The sequence below is a fragment of the Homalodisca vitripennis genome, chromosome 1 (genome assembly GCF_021130785.1).
Source record: "Homalodisca vitripennis isolate AUS2020 chromosome 1, UT_GWSS_2.1, whole genome shotgun sequence".
In the NCBI taxonomy this organism is placed as follows: domain Eukaryota; kingdom Metazoa; phylum Arthropoda; class Insecta; order Hemiptera; family Cicadellidae; genus Homalodisca; species Homalodisca vitripennis.
The window spans coordinates 178,550,315-178,566,598 of record NC_060207.1 but is presented as its reverse complement, the minus strand read 5'-3'; the positions used below and the strand labels follow the sequence as shown (position 1 = coordinate 178,566,598).

At 32.4% G+C, this 16,284-nt stretch overlaps 1 protein-coding gene across 1 annotated transcript; it reads right to left on the bottom strand.

The window, feature by feature from the left end:
* Positions 1-761: 761 nt before the first annotated feature.
* Positions 762-12,145, bottom strand: LOC124355785 (succinate--CoA ligase [ADP-forming] subunit beta, mitochondrial-like). Its single transcript, XM_046806941.1, has 5 exons — positions 11,801-12,145; positions 6,836-7,172; positions 5,923-6,300; positions 3,396-3,484; positions 762-1,690 (listed from the first exon to the last, which is right to left on the bottom strand). Exons 1-5 carry the CDS (start codon positions 12,068-12,070, stop codon positions 1,406-1,408), a joined length of 1,359 nt encoding a protein of 452 aa, XP_046662897.1. The 5' UTR covers positions 12,071-12,145; the 3' UTR covers positions 762-1,405.
* Between the last annotated feature and the right edge of the window lie 4,139 nt (positions 12,146-16,284).

Genomic DNA, 16,284 nt, shown 5'->3' with positions numbered 1-16,284 from the left:
ATAAGACAGAACTGGATATGTCAACTTATCCAGTTTTGCCAACATTGCAAATGTTCAAATAATTTGAATTTAGGTTAACATAATTTTGATATGCCGACAAATCAAGTTTTGACATCTGTTAGATTTCAGGCTAAAATTGTATTTTCAAAGATGTTAAAAGTGGGTAAACTAATATATCATGTTTTGGCATCTTATGAGTTAGTAAATTTAAAAAACAAACCAGGATTAAGAGTTGATATCACCTTCATATCAAGTTGTGGCAACATCAATAATGACAACATTTGACATATCAGGTTTGGGCACGGCCCATAACTCTCATATTTATGGGAATTTGACATATCGGGTTCTACCGTATTTTAGATCTCAATGAGCAGAATCTGGTGGTGCTCATAACTCTATTTCACAAGAAAGTCAACATATCAAGTTATGGCTTCTACCCACAGATTTTATTTACTCAAACATGTTTTTAAATGTATTAGATATTTTTAATCCTATAAAATAATAATAATTCTGTTAATAGTTAATATCTTATTTGATCCTATAAAATAATAATAATTCTGTTAATAGTTAATATCTTATTTGATCCATACTCCAATATTAACTTTTGAATGGTTTTTGATATTTTCAAAAATTAACTTCTCTCACAAAAAAAATGGGGTGGTTCATAGTAATATGTACCTCAAGTTATAAATCTTGATGAGACAAAATACTAATAATATACTTGCATAATAAAAAAATACAACTATTAAAAAAATAAAAAAAACTCACATATAATTGAACTATAAAATGTAATTACATAGTTACCAGCACAATTCCAATCATGATATTTTTTATTTTGATTTTTTTATAGTTTACCAATCACTTGAAAGGCATAAAGTAAATAATTATTAGTATAAATACAGCCAATACTTTTATATATAACTTATTTGATTTAAAACAGATAATTTTGTTAGATAAGGCCTGCTAGAAATGTTGCTTTGATAACTACACCATAACTGATAAAGTTTATCTAATTAGAGCCAGCTGTTCTGGTGATTATATCAACTTTAGCCACATAAGAGCAATTTAACTTCATACACTTTTATCACTGTATTTTTAGTCATAAAACTATGGAATATACACAATTTTAAAGATATGATTAATACGCTATTCACACATTTTTTCTAATATTTTAATAGTTATTCATAACATTGTTAAAACTTTTTATGCTTCATCATTTAAATATTAAAAAATTATATTTAGATGTGTATTAACCATATCTTTAAAATGAGACATCCTATAGCTATTCAATCTAAAATAATGGTATAAAAGTGTTAGGTAAGTGTGTGAGGTTTAACATTATTCTAATGGGGTCAAACTCAAGATGGTTCCACTACAGCTAGCTCTTAATATTCTGGTAGTAATGTTATTGTGGTATCTCAAAATTTACATCTAAATGGATGTCATCAGCAAGACTGATTATGGCAGAGAGTTTCACAGACAGACGAGCTGCTTCATCAAAGTCTTCAACAGATATTATCTTGAGCCCACTGTTGGCAATCAGAAGTGAGCCTTTATCCATATTGGTTCCCTGCAGCCTGCATACAATAGGCACTTTGAGTCTCAACTCCCGAGCTGCTTCGATGATCCCTTCTGCAATGATGTCGCACCGCATAATACCTCCAAATATGTTCACAAAGATGCTCCTCACCTGCCGGGATAAAAAAGTATTATAAACTGTGGAAATGTTTGACAGAAATTATCTTGAGCCCATTGTCAGCAACCAGGATTGAGGTTATATCAACATGGTTCCCTGCAGCATGTATACAATAGGCACCTGGAGTTTGAAACTCCCTAGCTCCTGCTATGATCCCTTCTGCAATGATATCGCATCACATAATACCTCCAAGTATGTTCACAAAGATGGTCCTCACCTGCCAGCAATACAAAGTATTATAAACCGTGGAAATTTTTGACAAATTGTCTTGAATCCAACAGTGATTTTAACAGAACAGCAGCTTCATTCATTTTGTTCTACATTCAGCTGAAATTGGCACATTGTTCACTTCATTCCAAGATGATCCCATCTGAAGCTCTGATGCCTACTCATTAATATGACTTGAATATGTTTAAAAAGATTATCTTTACCTGTTAAGAAAGTAAAGCTATTACAATCTGTGTTGAAGAAAACATTGGACGGTTTTATTAATTACTGGTGATGATTCCAGTAATCATTATTGGTTACATATAGCATTCAGATGATTGGCATTTTGCTTTCAACTTGCAGTGAAGATGATTCTATACACAATGGTAGCACATGCATTATGCCACATATTCTTTTTAAAAATGCTACTGAATTACTGTTCTGAAGGAATTATACGTAATTGACATGGGCTTTAAAACTTGGAATGTATACACTTATTTTTTTATTCATAACGCTTGGAGTAAATCTAAATTATTATTTATACTAAAGTGTTTTAATATTAAATTTATGTATTATCCTTGATTCGAAATTAATTTCATTATGCTAAGTTAGAAAAAGATTAAGCTTTTCCAAGTTAACAAATTTGAGTTACTCGAAGCATGAATTTGTTCTACAGCTTTGTGCATTCAATCATCAGTAAAAACAGTAATGTTTGCAGCAACATAATATAATTTTGTGTATTTTTTGTGTCTAAATCTTGTAATTCACTTAATTTCTATTCCATTTTTAGAAAATGAGCCACAATGGAAGTCATTGATAATTAATTAGATGTCACTCAACAGTTCACAAATAAATGTAAACATATTCTTGGATAGTAGGTTTTTTACATTTTTAAATTAACTTAGTAAAAAAAACTAAAGTGTTATATCTGCTCCATATTCCTCTCATTCCTTATGAACTCTACAAAACATTTCTTGGTAACTTTCTATTGTGATTTCCCTCCCTGTTACGAACAATTAAATTAAAATTTTTTCAGTAGCTCTCTCTGTTTCAAGTCTGAAAATATATTTTACAATGTACAAGATTACAAAAGGGGGGCAAACAAGGGGGGGGGAAATTATGTATGTTGATTGTAGGATTGATAAAAAACACAAGAAATATTTATAGGGAGAGGAAATGGGATGTTTGTAGTAGTTGTGTGTTACATTTTATTTTGAATTATTTGTTAAAATGTATTTACCCTTCTATCTCCAATAATTTTGTTTTCAGATTTCAATTAAAACATATAAATTTGTTATTTCAATATGGCTATTTTATTAAGTAATTAATGTAATATACAATCTTAATACCTTCACTGCTGGTGTATATTTGGCAATCTTAAATGTTAACTTAGGTATACTATTGGCTAATACAAAACTAACATTATTCTTATTGTATGAGACATCAACAATGAATAGAAATTAATTGTGTTTTATTGAAAGTTATAATTTACCTTAGGGTCAGAAACAAGGATTTCGAAAGCTTCCTTGACCTGCTGAGCTGATGACCCTCCACCTACGTCTAGAAAGTTTGCTGGATTACCTAGTGCAATTATTATTATTACAATCAGTAATCATATTGTAATAAAAATTAAAACTAATTAGTTAATTACCTACTTTTTCTGCTTAGATCAAGCTGGATTAACTGTGTTGTGTTCATAAGGTAAAATGTATACAATAGGTTTAGCAAGTGTGACAGCTTAACACACTCTTGCTTCTTCTCTCTTCAGGTTAGTTCTTGTGATAGAAAAATAAACTGCAGTGGAATACCACTAAGTACGAGAGTTAAAATATAAAGTGAAAATATAAATAGATGAAAAATATGAAAATGGCATTTCTTTAGATCAGCGCTTAAAGCATTGACTTGATATTGAACTTATCAGATACCATTGGTGGCTCATCCTGATTAAACACAGTTTGTTTTTATAATCTTTCAGAAGAATTTAACTGTATTTTTATCTATTGAAAATAATAATTCTGTTATTATATAAGTGGAACAGACTTGGTTTGAATAACATAATTTTGTGAAAATGTATAACTTCCACTGTGGCTTGATTTGGTTGTGTTGGGTATGTAGCTTTTTAAACATATTTCTTGCTTTTCAGATAGATTATATATATATATATGGTATACCTCAGGAATAGATGAATCTCTTTTTACAGTTTTTTTTAAGATGAAAACACAAACTAATAATGTCTTGTACTGTCAAATTCAGTAAAGAGTATGTGAATATATTATAATACATGAATACAACACTGTTTTAATACTATTAAAATAATATGAATCAAATTAAAAGCTTTGATTTTATTAGTTAAATAACATATAATCAAAGTTAAAAGACATGTGCGCTAATGTTTTACTCCAGCTATAAATAATAATTTAATAGTAATACAGTACTATTCTTTTTAACATGGTTATAACGGGAAATGTAAACAAACTAACCAGGGACTGTCATATGCAGACCACACTTCCACAAGGGTTTCAAGGGTTCTTTTTCTTTAAAACAAATTTCAGTCAGTGTACCTCTTTTTGTGTAAGAAATCTTTATTAAAAGTATGCTAGAGATTGATTAGAGTAGATTGTTTATGGAATATCAGATGCACAACCGCAAAATTTATACATGTATAACCTAGTCAACTTTATAAATACAAATAAAGCTATTGTGATTTTCAATGCACATTGATTATAATACTAGGGATCGTGGTATAAAAAATGCATCTAGAATGGTTTCTGTTGGTTGAACAAGGCAATAAATAGTCAGTTGTTTCAAGTAGTTTCACTTGTTAATAATAAATTGAAACCATTCATTAATTGAAAAGTAATAAAATAATTTATTTCAAATGAAATTTTGTCATTGGCTGTTTGGGAAAGGGCTTGGCTGAGGCCAATATGCCAAAGGGTACTCTTTCACTGTGTGCCTGACTCTCTGTCCATCTGCTTATCTGTGTAATAACTCTTGATAGAAAGATCCTAGAGACTTGAAACTGGGTACATAGGTTTCTCTTGATCCAAGGAAGAAATGTATTGAGTTTGGGGTCGAAAAGGGTGGTCTGTCTGTGTGTACAATAATTCTTGTGTTACGTTTTGTCTGTTCCTTTGATACTCTTATTTATTTGTATATTTTAACCTATTCAGTGTTATGTTTAACATCATAATATATGATATCTTGAAAGAAGTGTTTATTAGTGTCAATACTATTTTGGTGCTATTAAGAAAAATAAAGATATCATTTCATTCTTGGGTCAGTTATATACATGAAAACGTAACTTGAAAATGTTATATATCACATATTTTACCCAAGCCGAATAAGGCATTCTTAGTTTCTTTGAGTTTATGAGGACCTGAAAATATGTATTACTCTTCATACTTTATATTTACGTATATTTGACATACAATATGCGTCCAAAACAAAAGTTTCCCATCTTGCAAATATATTTGAGGGTTTCATCTATGAAACAAATATACTTGTTTATATAAAGGTTTCTTTAGCATCAAAGAAAAGTTACTTAAAATTAGTATAACTTACATTTTATAGTGTTGTATATTAAGCTATATGCTTACAAAGAGAAAATTTGAATTTTTTTCAATGGCCCCAGGTATTGACAAAAGTCAAAATTATATTGTTTATAATTTATATTTAATATTGTTTTGTGGAACAAACTCTGTAACAAACCAGGCTAAACAGACAAGTAAGATCAGATATCAATGTTCTGATAACCAAATATATTCCCTTAGATAGAAGACCAGATTAAGTTTTAAATTTACACCAGATTTCAATTCTAACACCCATCTACAAATCATTCTCAAAACTTATAGTACTAAAGGAATTTCTTTAAGCAAGTGTGACTAATCTTTAAATTAAATTAATATGAGTATATATGTTTTAATAAAGCTGAAAATCAACGTGTGGATGAAAAACAAATACAGTGATTTTTATAGACTCTGATAAAACTAATAAAGCGTTATTAACATAATTATTACCCCCATGGAATTTGATAATATCCATGGTAGCCATGGCAAGACCGGCTCCATTCACCATGCAAGCAATGTCTCCATCCAGAGCGATGTAGTTCAAGTTTGCTTTGGTCGCTCTCTCTTCCTTCTGGTCTTCCTGTGACCAGTCCCTGAAAACGAACAGCTCTTTTTGTCTATAGTCTGAACTGTCATCAAACTTTGTCTTGCAGTCTAGACAGTAGTAGTTGCCTGTGATGTCTTCAGCAAAAGGGTTAACCTCAATGAGCATTGCATCCTTCTTGATGAACAGAGCATACAATTTGAGCAACATGTCGGCTATTTGTTCTCTTTGCCCTTGGAGACCAACCTTGTCTACCACACTCAGCGCAGTCTCCTTGGAGAGGCCTGTAACAAAAAGTCTCAGTTGTGTTAGAAAATCTTAGTAAGCATGGCATTGGATAAGGTTTGAAATGATTCTTAAAACCTAAAAGCCTACAGGGGTATTTATATTGTCTGTTATATATAAACTAATGGTTTAATGTAAGAGATTATAGGAATAACAAAGAGACATGAATGTAAAATATAAAGAGGCTTGACAAAATTGAGCTATAGAAACTTTCTAGAAGCAAATAACTGGTTTAATGTAATAAATATACTGAAATACAAAACGTGTGTATAAAATAAGACTGTGAATGTATAAAAAGATAAATAAGCTGTTACAAAAATTATACTATGGATTTAATTTGGAAGAAACAGAACAAATACTGTACCTTAATAAAAAATAGAACTATCACTGAGTTATGTTGTCTCATAAAAGAACTACATTTGACTAATTGAAGTCTAGGAAAAAAGGTAATTACTCCAATTTGAAGTTGATACCTGTAACAAGTTCTTGACATACAAAGCATCATCAGTACATATAAATTTGTTCGATAACAACCTTGAATGATGTCTACAGGCTGGTATATAATGGCTGTTGGGTGATGGGCAGCTACCTCCTCTATCTCAACTCCTCCTTCTGATGATGCAATAACTACGGGACCGCCATATGTTCGTTCCATCATGATTGCGAAGTAAAACTCTCTCCGAGGGTATTTCCTCTCACACACCATCACAGCGTTGCAGATTCTCCCTGCCTCCCCAGTCTGTTTGGTGACGAGGAAATCTCCCAGCATTTGCCCTGCAAGATCTTCGGCTTCCTCAGGAGAGAAGCACATCTGGATTCCTCCTTTGTTGCTTTGTTTGAAGTGTCCTTTCCTCCTTCCACCAGCTAGCACCTTGAACCATTAAAACCCATTGACATAGGCACTGCACAAGATAGGACAGGAGCAAATAACAGATTTTTAATAACTGAAAAAATATATTTTTTTCTAATTTGTTTAATTTAAAGAAGCATTTGGTTGATGTAAATTGGTACTACAACTCATTCACTATCATATACAGTAATACATGTACATTACACACAATTTACTTTAAACACTATCCCACTCTATCGTAAAAAAGTTGAATTCAGTAAGACCAATAGAACAAAATAAGTGTAATAAGATTCTGCTTCTATCTCATGAATATACACATATAACTTTGTGACTTTCTATAAAAGTTTTTGTATTAAATTTTGTACCGGTATATAAGAATTATTCGTCATATATTTTTTGATTCAGATTGCAGATTTGCCTACATGGCTATCACTATTTATAAAATAAATATATAATAGTTATAATGAATTATATATTTAATTATTAATAAGAATGACCATTTATGTTAGTAAGAAAAGAGAATCTTAAACACACTTTTTAAGTATGAATATGATTGAGGTAGGTACATTAAAACATTATCATTATTATGTGCGAAGTACTGTGTATATAAGTAACTTGAAGTATATATTTCTTATAAATTATATTTAAAATGTTAACTACCACATTTGACAGAATTTCTGAGTAGGGTAGACCTTGTAGCTCATACCATTGTGACCTGGAGTTTTAGTGCTCTCCTAATCATAGGCGTAGCGTGACCTAATAATTTGGGGGGGCACGGGGTCTCCAGGGGGGGGGGGTGGTCCCGTGGAAACTTTTTTGAAAACTACCACTTAAGAACTAAAGTAAAGTATATGTGTATTTTTGTTAAACATTGGTTTTAATCAATTTTTACTATATTGATGGATTGTAAAAAGACTCAATTTCAAATTATACAAGTTTATTCTATTCTAGACATAACTGCAAGGACATTTATAACACAAAAACAAATTTGTGTACAAGACAAAGTTTTAAGGTGAACAGAACTACAGTAATGGTTTTCAACGAACCAATTTTCGTTACTTCTAATGAAGCATTAGCCTCCTATCGGCTAGATTTGAAAATCTGTCAACTAACAGATCTAGTTTTTTATCTTTCATGTATTCAGACGTCAATTCTTGCTCAATAGACATCAGGGCAAGCCCACTTAAGCGGTCTTCTATCATGGTGCTTCGAAGAAATGTCTTTAGCCTTCGTAGGGTAGAAAACGATCTTTCTGCGCTTGCTGTTGTGATAGGCCACGAAAGTGATATTTCTAGTAGCTGCCAAACATCTGGTGCACTGGCTTGAAGATCATTCTCAATAAAAAAATCAGCCAACTCTTGGAACGTTATTCTTGTGGTTGCTTTGTCTGTTTTGACAAAATTGTTCTTTGCATAACAGTGAAAAAAAACTTAAGATGTACAGAGAAACTTAAAGACAAGTTATAAAACTTTTGGATTGCCATAACAGCGTTGTTGTCAATTTCGGTCCAATTAAATAGTAACTGGGCAATGCAGTTGATTTTATCATAATCGTTCTTGGAAAAACGAGATTGCAGGTTTACAATTACTGTGTCTAAAGCAGCAAAGTAAATGCCAGTCTTGAACATCTGTTCAGGTTCAGGTTCAGGTGATTGATGAAATGCAGCATCTGAAGAGCTACTACTAGCTTCAAGTTTTTTCGGAATCTTCCGTTTGCGTGGTAGTGAAGGCCTTTCAACTGACAAACCTTTCATACCATATTTGTTACACTGTTCTTCTGACTCATTCCACATCTGAATAAAGCCATCATCATTTCTGTCCAGTTTTAAACAGTCAATGACTGATTCAACTTTTGCAAAAACCTTAGAAATGTCAAGAGATTCACTCTGCAGTTCTTTGGAGAGTATATCAGTCTGACTCAAAACGCTGTGCAATAGTTTTAAACTGAATACAAATTCAAATGTGCTGATTTGTTTGGCTAGACCATCAGCTTCGGCTGCAATTTTACGATTTGATACATCGTTTGCAATAACTTCCAAAGTTTCGTACACTTCAGGGAGCTGCTCTAGAATTACATGGATTGCTTTGTGTCGAACTGTCCATCTAGTTCGAGACAAGCTCACCAGTCTTTTCATTTTTGTTTCTACGCTTTGCTTACATATTGATTCAAATATTGAAAACCTGTTAGCTGATGCATTAATTAAGTTATACAGGTGATTTACTATGGATAAGCAATTCCGAAGCTGTCTTATTTCTTCACAAAATCTCTGAACAGCCAGATCAAGCAAGTGGGCATGGCAGTGTGTGTACAAAGCTTTAGGCTCTTCTTCTTGGAACCTTGAGGCAACACCTTTGAATTTGCCGCTCATGTTACTAGCTCCATCATATGCCTGGCCGTGCATTTTATTTAAGCTTATACCCAACTGCTGCAGATACTGTTTAATAGTGTGATGTAAATTTTCACCAGTAGTGTCTGACACATCAACGAAGCCCAAAAACCTTTCATTGATTTTAATGTGTCCATCTATTTTAGTAATGTATCGAATGCAAATGCTAAGCTGTTCACGGGTTGAAATATCCGTAGTTTCATCACAAATAATTGAGTAGGCCAAAGCCTCACTCACCTCTTGGACAATTTGTTGAAGCATTTCACTTTTTATGCAATCTATTATCTCATTTTGTACCTGGGCACTTTTGTATGAATGGACTGGGGATTTCATTAATGTTTGGATTCCTTCCTCCATTTGAGTAGATCTCAGTTGTAGCAGTTCTATAAAGTTCCCCCTGTTAAATGAAGCAGTACTCTCATCATGTCCTCTTAAGGCAAGATTCTGTTTTCCAAGGAATAGGATGTTTTCAATTATGAATTTTAAATACCTCCTATTCATCTCAACCATTTTAGTATGTGCCGAGGACAACGAATCTGCTACCGTGCTTCCTGCTTTTCTATACTCATTGAGAAACTGTTTAGATTTTTGATGCATTTCACTATTCTCATGTTTCCTGAATTTTTCCAAAGCTTTCTTCCAATTGTTCATGCCCAGTTTAGTGAATGACTCCTCCCCGCGACCAGACTTATGTTGACAAAATAGTCGGCATGGGTAACAAAATGCAGCGTCTTTAATGGGGCTATATTCGACCCAATTAAATTCACTGTACCAGGATTCTTTGAACTGCCTCGATTTGGATTGAATCTTGCTTACCTTAAAACAATCAACAGGCTGAAATGCTCCTTTTGCAATATCTGCACTTTGTACTCCCAATGAAGGATCTCTACTTTCGCCCTGGAATGTAGCATCACGATCTGGGCGTAAACAAGATGGCGATTCATCACCAACGCTACCTCCAGTGCTACTTCCCGCTAAATGTCTATCTTCATTTACACTTTCACTTGAATTTCCAAGTTTTTTAAAGAATGTTAGTACAGAGGACTGTTTCTTAGACATGATAACAAACGAACATCCGCAAAAATTACACAAACAATAGCAGCTCAGCTAGTAACAATAAGCTTATTGAACGAATAAAACGTGGCGACCACCTACACAACACAACACACGCGCACTGAGCTGGTATGATATCCCTCCGCCAGGCGTCGTCAATGCTCGGAGGCCCTCGGCCGGCGTCGGCTGGGCTCGGGTGCATTCGATCGGCTGCTCCAGCTCGGGCGCAACCGGCCAGAGTCGGCTCACCGGCACTTGTAAATTTAGTTGTAACACGCGCATACTTTACACACACAGAATCAAATTAGATGCATACAGAAAAATAGACTAACGGGGGATCTATATTAGTTATTCATTCGTAACTTTTAGTGTATACATATACGTAATTTAAAGATAATTTATATTATTTTTTTTCTTTTTTTGCATAATGTTGGGGGGGCACGTGCCCCCCGTGCCCCCCCGGCCCGACGCCACTGCTCCTAATTAAAAGTCCCCAATATGTTGCAGACTATGCAAATATGCCCATTTCCTGTGGTTTGCGCTTCTCAAGTTTGTAGTTTCAGGAAAATATTCAGTCTTACTCATAGTAACTATCATAATATTTTCTGAACTTTCCAGTCATCTCATACTGATTAGAGTCTCAAAGTCAAGAAAATAGTATTTTACAGTATTCCTCTTCACTGCATCTGCAAAATCTAAAGACTTCTGATCCACCCAGCACTAGCCTCCTCAGGTTTTAGGAAAGACCTTTTTTCTATAAAAATGTACATAAGGCGTAAGGCTCAAAACCTTTTTCACTCAAAGAGTAGGCCTATATGAGCACAAACTGTTTTTGGCAAAGCCTAAGTCTACCTTTACAAATACATTTTTGTTTGTATGGTGCTCAAAAAGTTTATTTTGCCTATTTTTGTCTTACAAATATGTAACTGCCCCATTACTACATTCATTAGAATCTCTTTTTAAAACATGTCATTAATCAAGAAAAGAGTTCAATATTATATATTTTTCAATTAGATGGTGCTCAAAAAAGTTTATTTAGACTAGTTTTTCTCTTAAAAGTATATAATTGCCCAATTATTATATATTTTTAGGGTCTCTTTTCAAAACATGTGGATAATAAAGAAAAGAGATCATATTTTTCATTTGGGAAAGTAATATCTTGAAATAAATAAATTTAAAATAGAAATAATTAACGAACTATTTTAATTACTTGAGACTTCAGCACGATATCCTTCAGGTTCAACTGACGGACGATATTCCCGGCTTCTTGTTTCGTTTTGGCCACGCCGAACTGGGGCACCGGGATACCTGCGTCCTTCAACAGGATGAAACTGACGTGTTCGTGGACATTCAGGTTACGTTCTATTGGATGAAAACGCGGAAGAAGGGGAACTCTGGCACTCGGTCGGTCGGGGATAGCGATAAATGCCCTCAACCGACAAATGCTCGACAACCGATGAACTTGTAGACACATAAACATCGCACTTAACCACGTGAATGTCTAGGTTACGCTATCAATACTGATATATTATTTTGTCCTGTAATTAAATTTCAATAACACCGACCAAGGAAAATGTTATTATTGATTATAGATTGTTGAATTAAGCAATCAGCTGTTTAATATAATATTGCAGTGATAATTTCGAGGAGACTTTAATAAGCGGCCTACGTCGTTGTTCGATTGTTATTATCGAACTCTTCGATATATTATCAGAATTAGATATTATATTAATCGTAAGAAACAAGAATTATAATATATTAACAATTTTTGTAAAGGCGGTAGCCAAACCCTATCATATAATTTCCTCATATTCATCGTCATTTTCAAATTCTCAAAAAAATAGTTACCGTACTTCTTGCTGTTTATTGTTTATATGACAAATGGCTGTAACTAATAAGTAGGAATCATATATGTTTTGTTAAATAAATTGTAATGTCAAATTATTCATTCGGATAAAAACAATCAAACATTTCGATAAAAACAACCGAATAAAGAGTTGTTCGCTTATTAAAGTCTCTACCCATAATTTCTATAATCAGAAACGTATTATAGTTTGGAAAAATAACTTTTGTAGTAACTTACGTTTGTCGTAATATAATCAGTGATAATATTGGTTTCTAGGGTTAGAAAAATGTATAAAAAGCGAGTAACAAAGATTCTTGAACTCATCTAATTGAGTTAATCCAAAAGTATATGTTCTTTGAATTTGTATCAAATAAAAATTATATTATATCTCATGTAAAGAAATATTGGTCTAGAGCCATTGTAATAGTTACTAGCCTTGAGGAAATAATCTCCTATACTATTGTATCGATTCAACTAAAGTATTTACCATTAGTAATTTCTCTTTAGCTCGAAGTTTAGCGTGGAATTTAGTAAAACCTTTATCGTTATAGTCTAGATTTGACACTAACAATCATAAATTTATTTCAATAATCACAGGCACTGATTGTTCTGTATTATAATAAAATTAATAATGAGATACAAACTAACTAATAAATAGGAGTAGTGCATAGTTCTCTTAATACAGGGACTTATTAGTCTATGAATACCATGTGTATAATATATCAAACTCCTCTTTATAAAATATGTATAGCAAATATTAAAATTCTTTCCGCTCTGGCATATAATAGGGTCTGATACCGGTAATCAAGTCAGATCTTAAGAGATTTAGAATCGTAGAGCTCAAACGTTCTTCTAAAAAGTATCAATGTTCTATTATACTAAAAGCTACTATTTTCACAACATTTTTCACTTTTGGTTCTATATTAATGTATGGATTCTCCGTATAAATATTTATAATTATAGAATACGTTATTTGAAATACGTTTATTTGTTTGATTGACGGAAAACCAATGCGATGGTGTTCTGGGAGGAGTGTTAATTTCAAGGTTACTAGTAAATTTGTTAATTGGGATGGGGGGGGGAGTTAGTGATTCTAAATATGAGTATAATATGACTTTCTCTCTTAAAAAGCTTAAAACATTAAAATTGTTGTTTATTTATCGACTGAAAAATTAAGAAAGTAAAATTTTAACTGTCGTAGAAAGGTGAATTATGTATACCAATACATTTCTTGGCTGCTGCCCAACTTGTGGTTACGGGTTGTCGATTGTTTGGAATGGAATCGAGTATGCAGTTGAGACAATAGAACCCACCGTCCTCTCTCATGTCGTCTTGGGTCGTGCAATCTACATAATCCCGGCGTAACTAAGTTAGCGACGTACTCCGATCTAAATAACTACTAATGGCAATAAAAGTTTCTTTGTTAATCAATATCTATTACGATGGTGATAACATTGACTTAAACAACTACTAATGGCAATAAAAGTTTTTTTGTTAATCAATATCTATTACGATGGTGATAACATCAACCTAAACAACTACTAATGGGTATAAAACATTTTTTATTAATAAAAAAAACCAAAAAATAATTGATTGATTGATTTTTTGTTTTTTGTTCAGATCTTTTGCTATGGTGAAAACATTGATTAAAATGTTCTTATTTGTGCTATTTATTCGTCATTTAGTACATGAAAATAAATACATCCCTTGTGTTAAAAGGTGATATCAGATAAAATAGTTGTCTAATAATAAATCATCGCCTTGATTAAACCAAATAATGGTAAACAACAAACTGATTTTTCACAAAAACGCTTTTTGTCAGAAATATTAAGTTACTGAACATTAATAAACCATAGGTAGGCATATCAAATAAATAACTGTACTCAAGGATTAAACTAATCTATTATTTGTAATTTAATCTAGAAATCAGAATCCGGTTACAACATCGTTTGTTTTAAATTATTTCATAATCCTCTCCAATTCTGACCACTCATAAAATAAATAAACTAGTTTATATATTTTTTTAAAATTGTGTCGATCTTGTGTTCCTTTGTTGGTGAAATAGAGAAACAAATAAAATAGATTATAATTTTTATTTTCCTTTATATCCTTGTTTTTGGGAAATTATTTTACATTAAAATTTGGGGAATATTCTCTTTAAGAACTTAATAAAATTTGCTAGAGGAAAAGTAATATCTTCTTTGAACTGTTTAAATATTTTTTAGCTCTGAAGCTTTATTGGTCAGTCTTGTAATTTAATACCTTACTAATAGGTACTATCTTGAGGGGTATTTTTTGTTTGTCGCCATGAGCGTGAGGAAATAAGCGCATAGATTTGTGAACTTTCATTAGAATTCATTAAGGTATGGTTTATTAAACATCTTTATTACTGGTTACTGCTTTCATATTTATTAAAAAAGCTATATATATATATATATATATATATATATATATATATATATATATACTTTTGTTTATGTTTGCTCAAAAATTCAAGTACACAGAAGTTTGAGTTCTTGTATTGTTTTTATTTTGAGTTTGGAACATGATAACTTATTAAGTTTTTAAACACTAGCAGTCGACCTCGTAATTACTTATGCCGAATTAAATTAAAAATACACAGCTATATTTAGAATATTTCTTATGGTATATATCCTTAAAAACAAGCAGATTAAAAAGTAGACCTAGATAAAAAATAAAAAACTCCTCCATTTAAAAAAATAAAGGTAGATTTTTATAAAACAATAATTTAGAATGAGATTGAAGGAGTGTAATAGGGAATGGATAGAATAATGGCGTAACTAAACTATAATGACGAAAACAGCTACGTTTCTCAACTGTGTTGTCAAGAGGAAACAACTGTTTGCCCAGAAAAGCGTCACCAAGAGTCACGTGTTATGCAGAACTTCAAGGATGGATTGCCTTATTATGGAACAGCTGACAATCGATATACATCACTGGGTAACAAGACAACTCGGTCCTGGTGTTGAATAGGTTATAAGATTAATCACGTGACTGGTTTCCTATACATAGCCTTACTGGTAGGCTACTATGTTAGGATTCAACAAAAGAGATATTTTAAGAATTTTATTTCAACCGCTAGGATTTTGTAGTATTGTATGCGAGTTCAAAGTTATTGTAAGGATTTAGAGTTATAGACAGCTACAAGGGAACGCATATAATAAGGTATAAAAACGGTCTAGAGGTTTACCCGTGTGAAGGTATATTCTAAAATACATTACTGACATTTATAAACCGATGCGACGGAGTATCGAAGGAACGGACAAAATGTAACAAAAGAGGAAGCGCACAGACCGGACCTGAGAATCTAAAGGTTTTTTCCCTGGACAAAGAGGAACCTATTTACCAAGTTTCAAGTCTCAAGGATCTTTCTATCAAGAGTTATCGCACAGACTGCCCTTTGACATTTTGACCAGAAGATCAGTAGGTTTCTTCCTTGAACCAAGAGGAAACTATGTACCAAGTTTCAAGTCTCAAGGATCTTTCTATCAAGAGTTATCGCACAGACTGCCCTTTGACATTTTGACCAGAAGACCAGTAGGTTTCTTCCTTGAACCAAGAGGAAACTATGTACCAAGTTTCAAGTCTCGTGGATCTTTCTATTAAGTTATCGCACAGACTGCTCTTTGACATTTTGACCAGAAGATCAGTAGGTTTCTTCTAATGGAAATAAAAAATCTAATTGGATTTGTTTTGATATATAAATAGAAAGATATAAGGAATTCGCATTACTAAAGTTTATATTGACGATTAAAAGTATTGTTTGAAGCTATAATTTTGTATGCGGCGTAAGATTGAATTAATTATTATTAGATTTTTTCCCTTAA